Here is a 22,286-nt window from a genome sequence, read left to right as displayed (position 1 = left end):
TCTGGGAACATCTTCACGGACACATCCAGGGGTGCATTTAATTAACTTACTAGGGACCTACAAATCTGATCAAGTCAGCAATCGAGACCGATCATCTCAAAAGTCTAGAAACTGACAACATGGTTGCTCCACAGCATAGCTAAGCTCTTTACTGTAGATATTAGAGAGAACTGTCGGAGCTATCTGGAAAAGTCTAGAGAAGCAGGAACAGAACTAGGAGAATGGGAATGGGGGTGAGAGAGAGAGAAAGGAACATAGAGAGGATGTGAGAGCGCAGATAGAAACTAGCAGGGCTATACGGAGAATGAGTAGCTGGGGAGGGAAGCCCGTGAGCGGGAGGGAGTTTAGGACAGGGCGAGGTGAGAAGGGCTAGGATGCTACTAGCATGGACTTTGGAATACGTAACAGGGATTCAGATACTGAAGAAGACTAGAGGCCAGCAGGAACTTTGATATTCTGATGGTCATCGTAGGTGGCCACCTGTCCTGCCAAAGGTAAGGAAGCGACTTCTTTCAGTAGAGGAAAACCCCTTTTGGTAGAAGTTCCTGGGGAATGCTGGCTTTTATTTAACCACTAGAAATCCATTTATAATCCAGGATGAGCCATTTCTGAATATTCAGACTTCCTTTTGGGGTTTGGAGAATTGGGAGTCTCTTTTGGACCTGACAATAAGTAAGTAAAGGGATTTAAAATAACCTTTTATTTTATTAATTTAGTAATCTCATTTACTTAATGGGTATCAAACTCAAAGCCTTGAGCATGCATGCTAAAATACATCTTGAAAAAAAATATATATAATGTGTTAAATATTATATATAATATATATAATGTGTGTGTGTTTACTGAATAGTTTTAGGATTAATCAATAACATTTATAAGCACTCATATGGCCTGCTATCTTCATACTCTGGAGCCTAGTATAATTAACAAACTGTGTGATCTCATAAGGAAAAATCAATGAGGCAATATTACTTTATGATCTGATTATGTGAACGTATCTGTCTGTGTATTAGTAATACTAGCAACCTCTAAGGAACTAAAGCTGAGAGATCTATGCATTAGTTCACATTTCTTCTTCCTTTAAAAGAGTAAAATGTTGTAAAACCTTTGTGAAAATATAAAAATATTCTATTTTCTTCACTCTTTTTTCCATGACTTTTATGACCCATTTTAAAAATGGCTTTTAAAAGTACATTATAAATTCTGCTTCATAGATTTCTAACTATCCTATTTTGACAAAATACTAGTCTATTCCTTGAATTTCTTGTTAATTTTCTACATTCTTACAAATTTCTTTATGTTTTCTGAAAAAAAAATCTTCTCTACTGTCTTTGCATATTAAACCAACTTAATGTAAATATAATTCATAACTTTCATGTATTATGAAAATAGGAAAGAAGACTCAATAATTTCATGAAAGTTTTTTTCTCAATAATCAAATAAAGTTAAGATTGAAAATATTCTATAATAACATACTAAACCTCACATATTTAAGGTATTCTGACTGAAGCATATGTTTAAAATATGATAACATCATTAAGTGACACCCATTATATTAAGTTTAATTAAAGCAATTAGTCTAGTACATCTCATTTGGAACTGTAAGTATTTTGCTTTTCAAGTATATGACCCTGTGATCTATAAATCTCTACAAACTTAATTTTGTATTAAAATAGCAAATCAGTAGAGGAAAAACAATTTCACAAGTGCCGTGACAATGTTTTGTGAGACAAATAATCCCTTAAGAAGAGGGAAGCATGCTGAGATTGTCGTGTTCAGAAGAGATCCCTTGGACCAGCACCAGAAATGGACTGGAGGTTTGGCTTGAATGGTCATACAGAGGTGAGAGCTGTGGAAAACATGCTAGGTACCTAATATGTTCCTGGTGCATGAAGAAGAAATGAGGCCAGAAGCTGAGCTGATTGGCAGACATGACTTACCAGCAAATGAACTGAAGTTGAGGCATTGGGGGAAGTCTGCTGCTAGGGTCGATGGCAGGAACACGTGTCTGGAGTTTTGAACACAAACAGGCACTGCAAAGCGAAGCCAGTGAAGTTTTGGCTCAGTTAGTTCTGAGCTGAGATTGACGCACTTAGGCAGAGGTCTGGATGGCTCATTCTGAAGGAAGGAGAGAACCTACCAGAAACCCAGAATACGGCCCAGGGCCAGCTTTGAGGACCATTCACACTTAACTCACCAGAAAGACATCAGCGTGAGAGACCAAACTGGCAGGACCACCAAAGAAGTGGGAAACCCTCTGACAGCCAACCAAATAGTAACTCCCTAGAAGACGGTGACAGCCCCCCCATTCTAATACTGACATCTTATTTATACAGTCAAGAGAAATATTTTTTTAAATCATATCTATCTATTCTCTTACCTTTGAGATTTTCGTCACTGATGTGGTTGTCACATTCTTCAAGATATAAATACCCCATCATTAGGTGTTTCCTAAATAGTAAATGGTAGATTGCCTAAACAATCTGTAGAAAAGAAGATGAAGTAAAGTGTGCTAGGGCTCTTTGATATATGCTGCCCACGCTAAACTTCTGAATATTTGTTTTAAGATATATTTGTATTTATTTTTCACAACTCACCATGATACCAATGATAATTAGGCTGCTTTTCAAGCTTAAAATATAATAAAAGAAGACAGAATTTAATCGACTTATAATACCAAAACATAAGTGCAAAATTCTTGATTTTGTACCTTAAACATTTCCATATAAAGAGGCACCAAACATTAATATAATATTAAAAAGTAATTTATAGTAAACCTGGAAAAGGCAACAGACTGATTTTTTTCTATTTCATCATCAAAATTAACTGATAAAAAATACTTTCAAGAAAATTGCCTTTTAACTTCTGACTGCTGTTCAAGCTTAAATTTATTTCCCTTTTAGCCAAATGTAGATGCAAAGAAATGCTAGAACCAAAAAATATTAGGAGACTTGCAATCACAAGGGTCATCATGATCCTGAATTTAAAAGTCAAAGCTATAGTAACCTAACTGATAAATATAAGGAAACCCCCTTTTAGAATAATTGGTCTTGAAGCAGATGCCACCTGTGTTGAAAAGGCAGAATATGTGGAATATTCATTTGCCAATCAAGCACCAATAATATGGAATGGTCTTTAAGAAACATTGGATGATGGAATTCACCACTGACTTAAGGAAAATAATTTTATTGAAAATTAATGGATATTGAATATAGACAGATTAAGATGGAATAAATTTAACCCAGAACAGTCTCTCAGATGACACAACTTTTTAGCACTAGTTTCTGTTTCAAAAACACTTTGAAACTTACAAAAAAATTATTGGAAGAACTAAAAGACTGCCAGTATAACAAGCACAAGTGTGGTTTGCCCTTCTCTACTAATGTCTGTTAAAACAAAGAACCCAGGTCAGGGGTGCCTATTTCACCATTCTTCTACTTTTCTGGTCCCTGCTAATCAGAACCAGAACCTCAGTTGACTGTCCAAGCCTGGTCATCACTGAGTATCTCAAGTTATCCCTTTATAGATGGCATCTGTTTGCTTTGGTCTGGTATTACAAAGAGAAGCACTTGTATTTTTGCAGAAACATTGAAGGTCATGTTTTAGTTTCCTATTTTGCATTCTGTCAGGTGATCCAGGGTCCATTGGTCCTGCCACTGTAGTAATATTTATTCAACACACCTTGATCACAAACAAGTCAGCAAGCTTTCTCACCTGCAAATTGATGAATCACGCCGTTTCAATTTTTAGTTTTTTTTTTCTTTTTTTTAAGCCAGGTCTCACAATATAGCCCTGGCTGACTCAGAACTTTCAAACTAGGCCAGGCTAGCCTTGAACTCATGAAGATCCATCTGCCTGCCTCCAGAGAGTTATCTCTGAGACCAAAGGTATGCACCAACATGGTCAGCTCCAATGACTGTTTCAAAGAGATCTTTGAGACTGTGGTCCCCATCAGGCTTTCATTTCAGCTTCCACTGACATTTGCTGCCTAACTGGGTGCTAACGGAAGGCTTGTCAAAGGATGGCTTTCAAATTCCAATATCCCTCTTACACTGTGAGTTACCAGGAAGCTATAGGGAGAGCTCTCTCTGCTCTTTTCCACATTGATTTATTCACTTTACACAGGCATTTACATATGGATTTGTATTATACTTAGTATTTCCCATCATTTTTTTAGCAATGAATGAAATATAAATTTTTCTTCACAAATTATGAAAGAAACTTGTACTCCAATTGCCTTGAATTTGGGCAACAATAACTACTTCATGCAGTCATTCTGAAACAATTCTGTCATTTTTTTGCTAATCGCTACCATGTCATCTTTTAAAACAACACACAATATTCCAGACTCACTGTATTTCTGCTCCATCCAAATCCCCCAATCTGTCATTTCTCTTTAGGGTCCTTGCTTGAATGAACCAAATCTGAGATGTAGGAATATATACTCTTTGTCATATGACCCCATAGTCAGACTGTCCTACCTAGGTGGTAGAAACCAACAGTGTTTTGACCACAACCACGCATATCTAAATTGATTACCTATACAGCAAACCACAAAATCACCCTTAGGGTTTCAATTCCTGCCCCAGATCACAGAGTTCATTGAGTGTTTCTTACATTCTGTTTTTACAGCTCTGTCTAGAACATTGGCACTGGTCTTCCTAGCCTCTGTGTATGGCTCAACTGACCTGTGCCCTCGTCAGTCCCCCAAGCATGCCAGGTGGAAGGCATCTTAGCACACTCTCTCTGCTCACTTGAAAACAGCCTTTCTCACTGCTGCTGCTGAACACATTTTGACTGTTTTATTCAGAAATGTTGGTAGGCGGTGATTACTAAATACTTGATTCACTTTTTCAAGGCTTCATTGGAAAGAAAATGCTGAAGACTTTATAGCACGCTGTCAGCCTCACTCTGAGCTCCTAACAGCCCTTGACTTTAAAACAAACAAAATAGAGAAACAGAGTTCTTCAGCTGTTTAGATCCCCAGCCATGGTGCCAATGCTCTTTATTTTTCTTTAAGTTCTGTTCAACCAGATTAACGGTATGACTTGAAACTGTTTAGATTGGCATTCTGAAGTCAGAACAAATGTCAACATTTTTTTCCACTGATGTATTTCTGAATCAAAAATTTTAAAACCTTGGAGATGCACAGAATGGCTTTGTCATCAAGAAAAACTGAAGGGACTTCAAGTCAGATAAGGAGTTTTATCTGCTAAACCTAGAACAGAAGTCTGAGCATAGAGTACAGTTTGGGGGTGGGGAGCAGGGCTTTCCCAGATAACTGAGAATAGAGCTTAATAATATCTGCATACATTTCACCAACCATAAACCAAATTTAAATATTTGGCAGTATTCTAATGATCACACACAGGTAGGCACTGGTTCAATGTGGGAGGACAGTATAGTAGGGTTAATACAATTATAATGTGATGATTGATAGCCATCTTACAGAGAGAGTTAAAGTTTATGAGTATTTATGTCTTGTCCATGTATAAAGTTCACATTTCTTCTGAAATTTGTTTCTGACATTGTTGATCATTAGGATATCTGTGTGTGAGCTTCAGAGTCTTGCCAATGTCAAGTCAGACTTAAATCACTGGTTTCAAGAACCAGGAGAGGCAATTGTTGGCGATTCCATTTTAGGATTCAGATCTACTGATTTTCCACAACTCATTCATCTTTGTTTCCTTGTCCTGCCATCCTGAGTCATTTTCATCTTCTCTTCCTCCTCCTTGTCTCCCTTTTACTCTTCTTTTTAATAGGGAGTCTAGGTTTTCACTTTCAATTTTTCTGACCAAAGAGCAATGTCTAAAAGTTTCTTTACAATTGTGCTCTGATGGTTTTAGGACAGGCTGCACAATTACTACTGATGGCAATGTCCTTTAAACAAAGAACAAAAAAAAAATGTGATTCCCAACAGTGTTATTCAAATTTGTCCACTGAAGTATGTTTGTGATGTCTTTCTCTTATTCTTTTTGCTCTTTGGAGTTTTGGGGTTTGGGGGTGGCATGTGGTGAAGAGGCACACACAGGGGCTTATTCTTAGTTAGAAATGACTGGCCTTACCTTGACCTGTTTCTTGCCAGCTTTCCTTAGCTTAAGTTTTCCCAACTGCTTTTTGCCTCTGGGCTTTCCCCTTTTCTTACTTCTGTGTATCTTACTTTCACTCTTACTCTTTGACTGACTGGGTGGCTGGGTGGTTGGGTGGCTGCCCCCTGACATCCTCCTTCCCTTGTTCTCTCATTACTCCTCTTCTTCCTCATTTCTCCTTCTATTTATATTCTCCATTTTCCAGTCCCTGCTATCATGTCTCCTGTCTTGCTATTGGCCATTTAGCTCTTTATTAGGACCATCAGGTGTTTTAGACAGACAAAGAATCACAGTTTCACAGAGTTAAACAAATGCTGCATAAACAAAAACAACACAACTTAAAACAGTACTCCCCAACAGAAGTAGAACACCATTCCATAGCATTTAAGTGGGAATGGTAGGAATATGAGGAGTTCAAGACACAAAAAAAAAAAAAGCAAGCAAAAAAAAATGGCGGAATTGCCACACTTTCAGCAAAGAATTAAGAAAGATGCCCGAGTTTTTGTACATGACTAAACTGCGTATCTCTCTTTAAACAAAATTTTCATTTCTAAAATGCAAATAAAAAGCCAGTCTGTTGGGTACATGTTTGTTGTTGTTATTATTGTTATTGATGCTGCTGCTGCCATCTTTCACCAGCATTATGGGGACCTTGGGATAATACTAGAAGTAAAGGTGTAGACATAGTTTTCTGAAATCTTTGTTTTGGCAGGTTATGTATGGATTATACAGTTTTATAAAGGTCTTATCCTTTGTATAAAAATTCTTTATATTATAAAAAGTATTTTAAAGATATTATAAAGACATATCGTCATATAAATAAAATGATGGCTATGATAAAAAAAGCCAGTCTGATTTAAAAAAAAAAAAACACTGTTTCTAAAATGCAAACAGGGCTAGCAAGATGGTTGGCTGGGTAAATGAGCCTGCTAAGCTTGAAAATAAGAATTTGATCCCCAGGACCCATATGGTAAAAGAAAAGAACTGACTTTGCAAATAGTCCTCTGGCCTCAATCATGGTGTGCTTATAACACCACACACACACACACACACACACACACACACACACACACACACACTGAATATACCTTTTCAAAGGCAATCATTTACTAGAATGCACATGTGTAGTCTCATGAATATATCTACCTCTGGGCTCCTGACTTTCTGAGCAAAATACCCTTAAGATCAAAGAAATGCTCTTGTCTGAGGTCTGGGAGGTGCATGAGGAAGCTGCTGAATGGGTCTTTTCTCTCATGAATCTTTTTATAGCACATCTCTCTAAGGTCCTGACAATGATTTCCGGTCATCACTAGATGACATGTCCTGGTACTTGATCATTGGAAGTTATCTCTTTGTTCTTATATTGTTCACTGTCCGAGTAAAGTGGAATTGAGACAGGTTTGGCATTGAGGTCCATCACATCCTGCACTCTTTATAGCTAAGAGTTTGCTTCAGGATTTGTTATTCAGTTTTTCATCACTAGGATGAAATACCTGAGCCACACAACTTGAAGGGAGAGACTCATATTTAGCTCCACAGGTGTTTGCCCGTGGAAGCCTATCAGTTCACTTAGAATCGTGCTAACATCTGCTTGGATTCCCTTTTCATCTGCTCCCCTTCCCAGCCTCTGGGAGGGTGCTGTCCACACTCAGGGCAGGGCTTACTCTCTCCCAGACACAGCAATGTGTTTCTCCAAATTGAAATAGAATAGCCAATAACCCTTTCAGTACTATGCTGAAAACACTCTTGACTAGATTTTACAATGGATTAAGTACATCTTCTTATTTTTATGTTATCATTGACAGTATGTTGGATAGTTTCATGTCAACTTGATACAAGCTCAAGTCACCTGAAAGGAAAGAACTTTAATTAAGAAAATGCCTCCATTAGATGGGGCTGTAGGCAAGGCTGTAGGGCATTTTCTTAATTGTGATTGATGGTGGAAGGGCTAACCCACTGTGAGTGGTGCAATCATTGGGCTGGTGGCCCTGTGTTCTACAAGAAAGCAGGTTAAGCAAACCAGTAAGCAGCACTCCTTCATGGCCTCTGTGTCAGCTCTTGCCTCCAGGTTCTTGCTCTATTTGAGTTTCTGTTATGACTTCCTTCAATGATGAACAATAATCTAGAAGTGTAAGACAAATAAGCCTCCCCAAGTTGATGAAACACCACAACCCTAACTAGAACAACTCAGTACCAGGATAATAAAGTGTTGCCGTGACAGACCTGACCATGTTATTTTGGGGGAGAACTGTCAAAGGACTTTGGAATTTGAGCCTAGAAAAGCCATTAAGTGTTGAGAAGTTGTTCTGTGGGAGCTTAGAAGATAAGAATGTTGAGAGCAGTGCAGACAATGGAGGCCTGACTGATGAAGTTTCAGAGGGAAGCAAAGACTCTATCAGGCCATTTCTATGACGAATCTGTGGTCTGGTCAGCTGGGGCTGAAGAAATCAGCTGGGGTTAACAAGAGACCAGAACCACTGAAGTAAAACTTTTGCTTTGCTGGGACAGTTGATGGAGCAAGAAATTCATGGTAACTGAGCAGAGTGCAGCATCACTGAACTGAAATCTTCTCAACTTGGTGCCTTAGTGTTGGCACAGGGAAGCTGTGTTCCAGAGGCAGCCGAGTTTGTACCTCACACGGGCAGTCAAACCTGGTAGTTTAAAAGTCGCCTAGGTGGTAATGGTTTTGAAAGCATGAAGGGGTCATGGAGGGCCGCTGAGACCTGGCAATAGGTGGCAGCGCTGGAGTCCCTGAAGAAAGCCCAGGAGAAGCTTTTGGTGTAAGTACCAGCAGCCCCAGTTGCAGCAAAAGACCTCATCATTTTATTTGGAGATGCAAGTACCATGGAATGACCACCAAGAACAGTAACAGTTGTGGAGTGGAGACAGCCAAAGCCTGGAAGACAAATTGTGTGTGCTACAAAGGGCGGAGCCTGAGAGGTTACCCAAGCCCTTTGAGAAGCACAGAAGCTTGTGAGTTGATCCAGGCAATGATTTTGGAGCTATTTACATGGTCGGAGTTTGGTTTTGCCTTGTTATGTTGTGACTACACTCTGGTGTAGTGACTACACCCTTATAAAGAAAGTATGTTTGTATTTTATATAGGAGTCATTGCTGACAGTCTTTGGATTTTAAAAGAAACTTTGGGTTTTAGAAAGAGACTGAATTTTTAATATGTTTGAATTTATAAGACTGTGGGATTTCTAAGTTTGAAAATGATTTCTAATTTTATGTTGTGATTTCAATATTAATGTATAATCTTGAGGATTAACAAGAGAGGAAAAGTTAGGGTTTATCAGTGATTTGCTTGTATGTCAAGTTGATAAGGGTTCCTTGGTGGTGGACAGTTTTATATTAATTTGGTACAAGCTAAAGTCACTTGAAAGGAGAGAACCTCAAGCAAGAAAAAATATTTCCATTAGATGGGACTGTATAGCATTTTTTAAATTAGTGATTGATGGGGAAGGTCCAGCTCATTGTGGGTGGTGCCATCCCTGGACTGGACTGGTAGCCCCAGGTTTTATACAAAAGCAGGCTGAGCAAACTAGTAAGCTGCCCTCCTTCATGGTATCAACTGCACTCTTCCACAACATCTGCACTGGCTCCTGTCTCCAGGATCCTTCCCTGTTTGATTTCCTATCCTGACATCCTTCACTGATGAACAGTAGTTTAGAAGTGTAAGACAAATGAGCTCCTTCCTCCCCAACTAGCTTTGTTCATAGCATTTCATCAGAGCAATGGTACCCTAAGACAACCACAACATTGATAAATTTTGGCCTACAACCCACAAGGATCCCAGGTCCTTTCATTGACATTTCTACTCCTTTCCTTTATGTTGTTAGTGACTGCCTTCCTGAGAGACATTATATTGTTAGTGACTGCCTTCCTGAGAGACATTAGGCTTCTGACCAGCAATTCTCCAAAGGCTCTTTAAGCTAACGTGTGCTTTCCTTGGGGATGTTATTGTAATTTGTTTCCAGCTAGAGGTTATTTACTCATTGCTTTGTTGGGTAACAATAATTCACTCTTCTTCCCACTCTTCTCAAGCCTCACAACACCTTTTCAGTCATGGAAGTTTTCCACAATCTCTCATAGGCCTCCCGACAACACTCTCTGCTGCCCATCATGAGCAGTTGTACATAGCAGATTAGAAATGGGCCTTGGAAATCACAAGCTAATACCACTTTCACAGGTTTTTGTTTTCTACAGAAATAAGCCAAACTCGGAGTCCAAAGATGTTACAGAGGAGTGTAGAAGCTTGCACACAAGAGCAAATAGGATTGCTCTTAAAAGTGTTAAGGATAATACAAGAACCATAACTATTTTCGATGGCTATGTAATGATTATTCCTATAATTATCTTCTCCTAGAATAGATCTCATGTAAGAGCCTGAAAAGACTTTACAATTTCACACTCCAAAAGTATCAAGCCCAAACAGAACATTGCTGTGAGTGGTTGCTGAAGTCTTGTTTTGGGAACTTAATCACACCCAGTTGGAAGCGAGGAGCATTTGTGCAGCTGCTCTGATTCACAGGCATTCTCACTCATAAAGAGAGTTACTCATTTCAAAATTTTTCCAAGTGAATGTGGATGTTTAGACTCCTAAGTATTCACAAAAGCTGAACCCAATGATAGCATTGCAAGGAGCATCCACAAAAGTTACAGCTGCGTGTTTTCTGTCTGCTAAGTTTAGCCATTAAAACCTACTCAGTTTTATCATGATTAGTCAAGTGGAAATCACATTGTGTGCATACAACTATTCTAAGTAGACAATTTATCCAAAAGTCAGCGTTTTTGTAAAGGGACTAAGTCAATGCCGATGAAAATGCATAGCATAGAAGCACATGAGTACATACATACACAGGCATTCATATGCACACTCACATACACACAATCATGTAACAGTATTGAAACAGAACATGTCATTTTAAGTCAGGAATTAGCATAATCCTTTTTTTCTACTGCTATATTGGTGGAAAATAATGTATACCTCTGAGATGACACCTTAAAGGAGCCTCAAATGACAGTATTCAGAATTTATATATTGACACCTATTAAGGAAATGGGGAAAAGGGTCTTCATTGTAGTCAACTATTACTATATCAACCAAAATAGGACATTTTAAAGAATCACTTCGGGAATTCACCAAGGCCAGCTGGCCTGAGTCTGAAAAAGCATGGGATAAAACCAGACTTGCTGAACATAGCGGACAATGAGGACTACAGAGAACTCAAGAACAAGGGCAATGGGTTTTTGATCCTACTGCACGTGCTGGCTTTGGGGGGGCCTGGGCGGTTTGGATGCTCAACTTACTAAACCTGGATGGAGGTGGGCGGTCCTTGGACTTCCCACAGGTCAGGGAACCCTAATGGCTCTTCAAGCTGATGAGGGAGAGGGACTTAATCGGGGGAGGGGGAGGGAAATGGGAGGCGGTGGCGGGGAGGAGGCAGAAATCCTCAATAAATAAATAAAAAAAAAGAATCACTTAATGACCAAACTCTGATTATTTTCTAATAAATATTAGTATTCACTTTTATTCATTTAATGGTATATGTTGATTCTCACTCTTTTTAAGGTATTGGTAGTCTATTGTCAACCATACAGTACTGGAAAGAATGGATTAGCAAATAATTTAAGACTAATAAATCCAGTTTAAATTGGCAAAGTAGCCATATTCGGGTTAGGGAATGCCCAGAGCCATATCTACTTCAATAAGTATACTCTCCTAATCCTTCCCAAATAGTTCCACCAACTGTGGAAATGAGCATTCAAATATGTGAGCCTATAAGGGCAATTTTCATTCAAACCACCCCCTGAGCCTGACTCTTGCCTAAAATAATCTCACATGTACTATGTCAGCAAGAATCAGAAATCCCAATAGTAGTCGGATGACTGTGTCTGGTCAAACACTTGGGAGGCCTTTAATAAAGCTTGCTGGATGCCCATTGTGATCTTCTTGTTCCTTCTGTTTCACAGGATTTTTGAATCACATGAACAATGCCAGTCACTTTGTCCTTCAACCATCATTCCAAGGATGCATGCAGCTCATCCAGATAGATGATCAGCTTGTAGATTTGAATGAAGTGGCACGGAGGAAGCCAGGAAGCTTTGCAAATGTCACCATTGACATGTGTGCCATCATAGACAGGTAAGCCATCTGTTGATCCTACCTTGAGTGCTCCAGACATCACAGATTCATATTTCTGTTCCTTGACAGGGAAAGACAAAAAAGAAAAAGATAAATGCGAATGCAAATACTGGGCTTATGAATGGTTGCTATTTGGGATGCCTACTTTATCTAGTGTATTTGTGCTGTCAGCAAAGACAACATTTATATATGTATGTGTGTCTGTATGGAATATATTTGTATATATATATATATATATATAGTTTTCTTGCTACATGTGTGTGTATGTATTTGTGCGTGTATATATCTGTATACCTGTGTTTATGGAGTATATGTGTGTATATGTCTATATGAATATGTATGTTTATGTACATATAGGGCATTACATAGGCATATGTGAATGTGTCTTTAGATATATGTGTATATATACATATGTGATCAGAGAGGTGGAGCAATTTGTACCATCACATGTGTCTACTAACTTTGCTCAGGGAATGTGGGCACTGTGCTGGTAGTACTGCTAGCAATAGCTGAACAATGAGGGAAACCCGCAGTTCTCAGTGTTACCTTTCCTTCTATGCTCAGAAGATTCCCATCTCTTCTCAGTTTGTTGTCCCTTCTGAAGACCACACTGTGCTAGATGTGATCACAAGATACTATTAGAGAGTGAGAGTTAACTGGAACAGACACTTGAAATAATTCTCCTTTCAAAGCACACAAACAGGAATATTAGAAATTAATGTTTATTGGCTTTTGCAAATCTAGGAAGAAACTGTCTTTCTGGGTTTGACACTTTCATGCATTATATAACTTAGTTGGTTCCCCTCCCACACCTTCTTTTTTTCCACTTCCTGTCCCATTAAAGCTCTTCTTAGGAAGTCCTCTTCCTAACCTCATACCTTCCTCATGCCTGTGCGAATTTACACAGACTAGAAAGGCAAAATGCTTCTATAAAATATAGTATCACATATAATTTCCTAAATCTTAAATACTCTAATTATCAAGTTTGATTTTTATTAGGACTTAATATGTTCCATTGTGAGATATTTTGTCTTTGAAAAGTACATGAAACTACAATTTGATGCTAACCTAGTGAACTGATTTAGTTTTCTCAGTCAATTTCACACATTATAATGAGGGACTATTTTGCTCTGAACATTAATTCAATTCATTTCATATTTTGTAAAATGAAAGTTCATGAAAATCACTTTTAAAATTTGTTATAAGACAGGCTGTGAGAGATGACTCAACAGTTAGGAGTCCTTGCTGTTCTTGCAGAAGACATGAGCTCAGTTCCCAATACGCATATCAGGTGACTCACAGTGACTACCACTCCAGCTCCTGGGAGTCTAATGCCCTCTTCTTACATACATGCATGCATACAGTCACAAACACATAAAAATAAATAAAGGAGCCGGGCGACGGTGGCGCACGCCTTTAATCCCAGCACTTGGGAGGCAGAGGCAGGCGGATCTCTGTGAGTTCGAGACCAGCCTGGTCTACAGAGCGAGTTCCAGGACAGGCTCCAAAGCCACAGAGAAACCCTGTCTCGAAAAACAAAAACAAAAATAAATAAAGGAAAGATAGCATGTGTGCCTCAGTCTAACACCCCCACATGCAAACTTTAAAGTTTCTCAGTTGTTTATTGGAGATCCACAGGCAGCCACTCAAGACAGCTATGTAGCCCTTGAAAAATGTTCTATCATGAACAAGTTCATTTGCACATCATCTTAATAAGTTGGTATCTTACAGTTCATAGTGACTGTGGTTTATGTTGGCTATGGTTCATAGGAGCTACAGATTATAAGTTTTATTTATCTGTTTTTTGACACAGAGGTTCTCTGTGTAGCCCCTGCTATGCTAGAACTTTCTCAGTAGACCAAGCTGGCCTTGAATTCAAAGAGCTGAGTGCCTCTGCCTTCAGAGTGCTGGGATTAAAGATGCATGCTACCACTGCCCAGCCATAATTTTTAAAGTCTGAATATGTTTACAACAGGAGAAAGAGGAATATCTTGTTCATTTATGTTACATCTGTGAGAATGTTGCTACCAGCCTACACAGTTTATATATAAATAGGACAGCAAACAATTTTGACAGAATATACCCCTAATTTTAGAGACGTTTATAATGTATTAGCCACTATTTCTTGTTGTAAGGAGGGAGGCTGCTTGTTGGTTCCTGGCCACTTAGTCCTGAAATAATCACACAGAAACCCTATTATTTAAATCACTGCTTGACCTGTTAGTTCTAACTTCTTATTAGCTAACTCTTACATTTTAATTTAACCCATTACCATTAATCTGTGTATTGCCATGTGGCTGTGGCTTACCAGCTAAAGTTCTAACATCTGTCCCTGGCAGGGCTACATGGCATCTCTCTGATTCCGCCTCCTTTCTAGCAGCATTCAGCTTAGTTTTCCCCACCTAGGTCTCTTCCCCTAAAGCTCTGCTATAGGCCAAAATTAGTCCCTTTATTACCCAAAGGTATTCACAGCATACAGAGGAGAATCCCACATCAATTTCTGCCAGAAGTGCATAGTAGTGATAACAAGAGAAACTAAACTATGAATAATTCAGAGATCTTGTCTCTGATATGAGATACTATCTGCATGCTTTCTATAAGGTCACATTTTATATTTTCTAGTTACATGAATATGGAAAGCCTTAGAAATTGGTGATCTTTGTATGTCAGTGGCTTTAATGAGACAGTAACTTCTGTGGAGCTGTCCACTGACCTCACTCAGCTCTGTACACAAGCAGTATTGTTCTTTCATTTCAAATATCACATTCCGACTTATCCTGCTTAAAGTGTTTCTTCCAGAGGAAGGACAGATGATGTTGAACTTTTTATGCAAGCTTGGAGACAGAGGGTGTTGTTGTCACCCAAAGAGTAGATGAGGTCTGAATAAATGAAGAGAGCACATGGCCATGATCGTGGGTCTTCTACCCCAGTTAACCCAGTCCATATCTCATCATGAAAATCACTTTCTGTCCCCTAGCATTTTTAAGGGCAAAAATGTGTGCCCGTCTCATGATAATTGGTGAGATCAACTCCTTTGTTGACTTAAAATGTACCCAGTTAAAAATCCTAAGCTATAGTATTTTGTGTATATTTTATGTATTATCTAGGCCATGCTCATCTCATTCAAAATCATTGAAGAGATGCTGACAGAGTGACCCACAGCCTAGATGAGCATATGGAGAGTCTTCGCCTCAGCTTCTGAAGCTGTAATGGGAAAATGCATCCCTGTAACATGTGCTTGCTAACAGAAGCTCTACAGCTTCCCATTATGCACCAGTTCATCTTCAATTTGCCCAAATTCTCCCAAAGGAAGTACATCCTGACTCATGTTTCTCCTTCCAAATTTCAGCCAGACTGAACAGTGTTATTTTTAAAGGGTGAAATTAAAAATGAGAATAGAGAGTAAGAAAATAGAAGAGCTGCATCATCTCACTGGATTTATAAGCTCTCTGAGTGTATTACCAGCTGCAGTGATGCAATGAGAAGTCAGGGAAGGAGATAAGGAGGATGAATGAGTGTTCCGGCAATTTCTACTGAATTTTCTTTCTTCGTGTATACATTTGCACGTGACTCTGTCTGTGTTTTCTAAACAGAATGTTGAGTCATGGAAAGATCAATTTGGCCAGGTCATAGGCCCAAACGATTAACACATATTTTCTGACCATATGGAATGCCCAGTCCTATTCTCTGCACTAGAGTAAATCAAAGAGCAAAATGGAAGTCCATACGTATTTGAAACTCACATTCCAGGAGAAGAAGAGAACAAGGGCAGAATGGGGGAAGAGCTCTAAGTGTAAGCTAAAAGGAAATAATAAAGTTAGAAGATTCGGAGTTGAGGGAAAAGAAGAGAATAAAACACAGCAAGGAGCAAAGGTGTGTTGGATACAGGTGTTTGCGAGCAGTTAAAGCAGGATGCTCAGAGAAAAAAAGGATCAAGAACATGTCATTGTTTATCCAATACCAAATGATCAGCCCTAAAAATGGTTACACACAAATAACATTTCACAAACTGAGAAGGCTGTGTTTCAGTATTTAGGAATACACACACACACACACACACACACACACACACAAACACACTCACACACATTTACACACACACAATGACTATGTAAAGGTGGCTGTGAAATGAAAAGAAGACAAGCAGAGCAGTGCATGGGAGGGTTTGGAAGGAGGAAAAAGATGGGGGAAATTGTAAGTGTAATATAATTTGAATTAGTTCAAGACCTTAAAAAGTTAATTTTACTGCTTTGAGGAAAGAGCATCCCATGTAGATGAGAGTTAGGTCAAAAAAGATACTTGTCATGATAATGGATCTCAAGTAAGCTATGGTGACAAATTTGAAAGGGTGGGAAAGTTGGCAAGAAAAAAAACCAGAGCACTCCTAGAAATCACCCCTCCCCCCCCCTTCTTGGATGGTCCTGCTTGCCTGCAAAGCCCCAGAACTCAGAAAATAAGGAAGAAGAAGCATGAATTCCAGGTCAGCTTTGGCTATAGAACAAGACCCAGTCTAGGCAAATAATATTTAAAAACTAGTTCCTGGAGGCTAATGATGTATTGTAAAGATTTATTGTTTATTCTGAAAGAATTAGGGAGCCATTGCAGAGTACTGGATTGAACAATGAGACACTTATTAATCTTATTAATTTCTACTATAAAATGATAATTTGGGAGTGGGAGGAGAAAATGTGGGTGGCAAGAACCCAACTGGAAGACCATTTTCATTTTCATGATACAGTAAGTGATGCCTGATGCATGGGGTAGCAAGAAGTTCTAATTTCTGAATATAGTACCAGGTAGATTCAGAAGGGTTTGTGATGGATGACATGTAGAGTATGAGAGAAATAAAGAATATGTCCATGTCCTTTGAAAGTATTACCTGGAAGAATTTCCATTTCCACCAGGGAAGAAAGTTCATCAAGGAAAGTGCAGAGAAAAATCAGAACTTCAGTGTTGGCTGGCAAGGGATATGTTTTATAGATGTCTAAGTATAAACCTAAATATTACAGTGGTGCATATATATATATAACAGAAATGTGTAGCAAGTGTATTACACAGCAAGCCTTGGTGACTGACAGTTTCACATTAACTACAGTAGGTCTCTGATATTTTTGCATCTCATTTTAACCATCTTTGCAGAAATGAAAATATTCTCAAGAGATATTAGTGTACCCCTTTGGCTCCCAGACTATAAAGAAATTGAAATTTCTCCAGTAACATCATGCTGGATAAAGGAAAACACTAAAATCCCTATGCTGGCCCAAGGGTGAACTTCATCTCCTGGGAAGAAAGTCTACAGTCCTGACAATCTGTCAGAGTTCATTGGGGAAAAGGCTGGAGCTCTGAGAGCAATGGGTCAGCGATGGGCAGGGCCACCCTCCGACTAAGACTCATGAGTTATAAGTACTTCTTGTCCTCTATTGAAACCCAAATCTCATGCCAGGTCCCCAAAGATGGCCTTGGAGAGAGGCAGTCACTGGATTTTATTTTCTTTATTAGGAATGCATATTGAACAAATCTTTTTTTTTCTTTTAACCAGATTTTTTTTGTTATTTTGTTTCCTTAATTAGCCTGTTCAAGGCTTGTGTTCCAGCATGGCTTATGAGAACTGTTAGGCTCAAATTCGCAAAGTCCTTGCAAAAGCCAACAAGGAGTCCTAGTTCTGTATGTAAAAGCAAAGAGCCTTTATTTTATACAAGTTTGCAAACTCAGTCTCTCTGCATGTTCAATGTATTGGAATAAACGGGGAGCCCCAAACTCAGTTAGAATAGGGTTTTGTAGTAGTAGAGGTGGGAGAAAGTAGTTTCTGAGGGTTAAAGACCCCCTGATTGGCTGACATTTGTCTAGGGGTGTCCTGGTGAGTGTGTGATGGCAGGTGATCCTATCTACTACCATGATTGGAATGTTAGGCATTTCCTTTGAGTGGTCTGTTCTTGAATGGTGGTAATCTCAGTTTGTGGTTCTTCCAGCAACCAGGTATTGCTTCAGGGTAAACTACTGAGACTCAGGCCTCCATTTAAATTTATCAATAGCCAAGTCCTACTCTGACAGGTGATAATGGTTGGAAGTAAAGAACTTCCTTTGAGCGACCTGCCCATCCTTAGCTTATTATGGCTGGCTCCCACAAGAACTACCCACATACTGTCCCTAAAACTTCTGTTGACATTACGGGCAATCAGTAAGCACAGAATGAAGCAGAGAAGTAAGGACGAGGTAGGATTTCTCCATGGACAATGTGAACCTCTGGTGTTTGCGTCTCCTTGAGATATTCAGCTTTCAAAGAACAAGGCTTTGCTCATATCTTTGGTTGCTAAAATAATCCCTGACAATGTAAACTGTATACAATAGATAGCCTTTCTTCTTTCTTATATTATTGAACCCTTTTATTTACCTTATAGTCTTTTATCCCACTGGTTCCTGATAGTAAAGATCTTTAGCTGTCTTACTAGCTCCTATGTTCAAGCATTTTCTTTCCGACCTTCTGTAGTAGTGTAAGGGCAAGGACATCCCTTACATTAAGAGTGATGCCGGTTCTCACTCATTGTCTCTGGCCAGGGTGAAACACCAAGGAACCACAGAGCATTTCAAACTGGGTGAGCAGACAGGTGGAAATCAGAGCTGTCCAGGTGTGGGGAGAAACTAGAGTAAGCCCTAAAATGTCCTGGGCAACATTGGCTAGCGTTGGAAATCAGGAAAGCTGCTTCAGTACATAGTTCTCTTCTGACTTGTGAATACATGGGGAGTTACTGTTCCCGTGGACACACTGGTTGGAAGAAGCTGGTGTGAAACTTGGAAGTAGGTGGTGAGCTTGGCTAGGCTTGGCAGATGAATCTGTCTTGTAAGCAATAGTGAAGTCCAGGTGTGGGGTGTCGTTTCCATCCTGAGCCTCCAGTCTACCTTCAGCCCAGCTTCCAGAGAATATTTCAGTCTCAAAAGCAGGAGCAGGGAAGTGACACAGATGGCTACCAGGAGATTAGCAGGGGTTAGTGGTGGTGTCTTGAAGACCTTTTTGTTTTCCTAATGCAGGTGTGGTCTCCTCTTCTCTGCCATCCTTCTTTAAAACCTCTCATGATGCTTCAAGCCGAATGGCAAGAAGCCTCGGGTCACAGTGCCAATTTATGTTTCTTTGCTAAAAAAAAAAAAAAAAAAAAAAAAAAAAATACTCATTCCATGTTTGTTTACAGCAGTATGAATCAGACATTATTTTTTTTTTAGTTATCAAAAATCTGTATTAGTTGCTTTTGCTTTTCTGTTGCTATGATAAAATACCCTGATACAAAGCGACTTTGAAAAGAAGGATTTGCTCTGGTCTCTCTTCCAAGAGAAGCCAGTCTGTCATATTGAGCGCAGACATGGCAACAAGAGCATTGGGCCAGCTGATTTCATTTCAGCTGAAGGAGATAGCTGAAATGGAAAACAGGAACTGTGGCCTCTCTATAGAGCCTCAATGGCCACCACAGTGACAAGCTTCTTATAACAAAGCCCCATAACTTTCCTAAAGGTTCAATCACTTTTGCAAGCAGTGCCACAGCTGGGGACCAGTATTCAACTACATGAGCTTGTATAGGATACATTTCTCACCAAAATACCACTGCATCTGTCTTTCCTCCACTTTTCTGGTGACCCACAGTATCACACTAACTACAATAAGCCCCTGATATATTTGCATCTCATCGTAACCATCCTCACAGGGACAGAGACATTCTTAAGAGCACTAGTGTACCCCCTTTTTCTCCCAGACTATAAAGAAATTGAAATGTTTCCAAGATTATCATGCTGGACAAAGGAAAAGGCTAGGGTCTATATATCAGCTTAAACACTTACACTTATAATATCTATGTTTATAAAATCAACCCTATATCACCCTTTTCTCAAAGCATGTTGGAACAAACTCCTAAGTTTCGAACTGGTGAAAGCGAAGACGATACATTTTTAGAGTCTGTTAAGGGCTTTCCATTGATGTCTCCTAGAGACTGGCAACTGGGGATTAAAAGGCCAGTTAGAGGCCAAATCGAATTTATTTTGTTACAACCAATACCTGTCTGTAGCAGAACTATAAAAATGACTAAAAATAATACAGCAGCAGAATGATGTTTCTTCTTTTCAGTCCACTTCCCTAACATAAATAAGGGAACAAAACCAGTATCTATTCTGGATGGAAAAGGAAATGGAAGGAGAGAAATGAATGCCCAACTTAACCAAAACTTGTGAAATTATGCTCCTGCAAAAATGAAAAATAAACTAGATCCTAATCCTGAGCTAGCAATTTAATTTCTTCATTATATTTTTGGATAGAAGAATATAATCATATACCCAGCACTTATTTTCTTTTTTTGGTTCGGTGCTTTCTTTTAAAGAACATGTACCCAATTGGATTTTTTCCTTGAAGGACAAGAATAAACATATATGCTTAAAACTTATCTTTAAGTATATGCATATGTGTGAGCCCACTTACATAAGCAGAATCCAGAGGAGGATATAGGGCATCTTCTTCTATTCCTTCCTGTTCTTTTGAGGCAGAATCCTCCTCTGAACCTGGGGTTTCTTGTTTCTTGGCTTGCCTGAAAGTCAGCAAGCCTCATCAATCCTCCTGTTTCTGCCCTACCCAAAATGTGCATCAGGTGATGAGCTTAGTCTGTGGGTGCTGGGACAAGCTCTGACCCTCATGATGTACAGCAGTAGCCATTCACCACTGAACCAGCTCTCCAACCAGATACATTAATTTCTATTAGAGAATCTAAATGAGGGTTAAATACATACAACATGAGAACTCTCAAAAAGTCAGTTAGAGCTCCTGGAAAGCTTATGAACCCAGTCTAGAAAGAGATGATACGATTCTTCAGAAGCACAAGTGCCCTCTGTGGCCCTGGCTATTGGAATGGCTCAATGGTAGAGTGCTTCACCAAGGGCTTGATCCCTCACACAGCAGCAAAATAAATGCTTAATGCACTATCTAACTTAGATACAGACAACACATAGCATTCCGTACCAAAAGTAATTTTAATTTCCAGTCACCAACAGACAAACCTTGAGCAGATACTTTCAGATTCAATAATCACTCCCCTTGTCAATGATATATCTGGTCAATATGGATTTGAAGCTAGGTCAAATTGAAGTCCCTTTGCAGGCTACTGCCCTACTTTAGTCTCCTTGAAACCCCCAGTATGGCTCTTGAGTCAAGGCTACCCTGGACAGAGCTTCAGCCTAGGAATGGTAGTGTCAGTAGAGAGGCTACAGAGATTCCTCCACAGTGCAACCCCCAGCAGCCTGCACCGTTCCCTTGGATATTTATAGGCTGCAACTCAGACCAAACAACATTCTGTGGTTTTGATGCAAAAGAACATTAGGACTAGTCATTTTGTGGCAAAGCATGGTTGGGGTTAATGTTTAAATGTAGGTTTAAGAAGAGGGTTTAAAAAGGGGGGGACTCAGAAAAAGAGCATGGTACCACAACATGGGCCCTTGTTCCTCAAGGGAGCTTCATCCTTTCCTTAGCCACACATTCTACCTTGGTGGCTGTCAAGTTACACTTTCAAAGATCACCAAGAAACTTTTCCTTTTATCTCTCTGGATAAGTGAGGTGGCTCTGGAGATGCCTTAGCTGGCATTACAAATGGAGAGGTGGCTCCCATTTTCACACGGGTTTAGGACTCGTCTTTTCCCTATACATGCCACTCCTGGTGCGGGTCCTAGAAAACTGAGGGAATGGAGAAATCTCTGAGAAATTAGTAATTGTGCGTGGATGGCTTCTTTCTATTATTATTGAACATAGATGGCCGCTTCTGTGTCTGTAAAGAGCTTCAACCAGATCCCAGAACTGGATTTTTTTTTCTTAGTACCTAAGATTTCTCTAGTTTTCTCTCAGCAATAGAACTCCTGGAGTCCTACATCTCTGTTCCTTCCAGGAGCTCCTGAGGCTCTGCAATCTACCTCATCTATTCTATTCCTGATGCCTGATGTGGGAATAATTTCTTATTAATAAAGAAACTGCCTAGGCCCATTTCATAGGCCAACCCTTAGGTAGGCGGAGAAAACAGAACAGGATACTG

General features: G+C 39.4%; 1 protein-coding gene across 1 annotated transcript in view; it reads left to right on the top strand.

Moving 5' to 3' along the window:
* Positions 1-22,286, top strand: part of Cntnap2 (contactin associated protein like 2) — a 2,135,903-nt gene that overhangs the window by 1,103,940 nt on the left and 1,009,677 nt on the right. The window contains exon 10 of the mRNA XM_005363796.2: positions 12,066-12,237. Within this exon, the coding sequence (XP_005363853.1) occupies positions 12,066-12,237 (172 nt within the window). The remainder of the gene's footprint in view (positions 1-12,065; positions 12,238-22,286) is intronic.

Source organism: Microtus ochrogaster, linkage group LG12, assembly GCF_000317375.1.
Source record: "Microtus ochrogaster isolate Prairie Vole_2 linkage group LG12, MicOch1.0, whole genome shotgun sequence".
Lineage (NCBI taxonomy): Eukaryota > Metazoa > Chordata > Mammalia > Rodentia > Cricetidae > Microtus > Microtus ochrogaster.
Note: the sequence above shows the minus strand (reverse complement) of the source record. Positions and strands in the feature narration are given on the sequence as shown.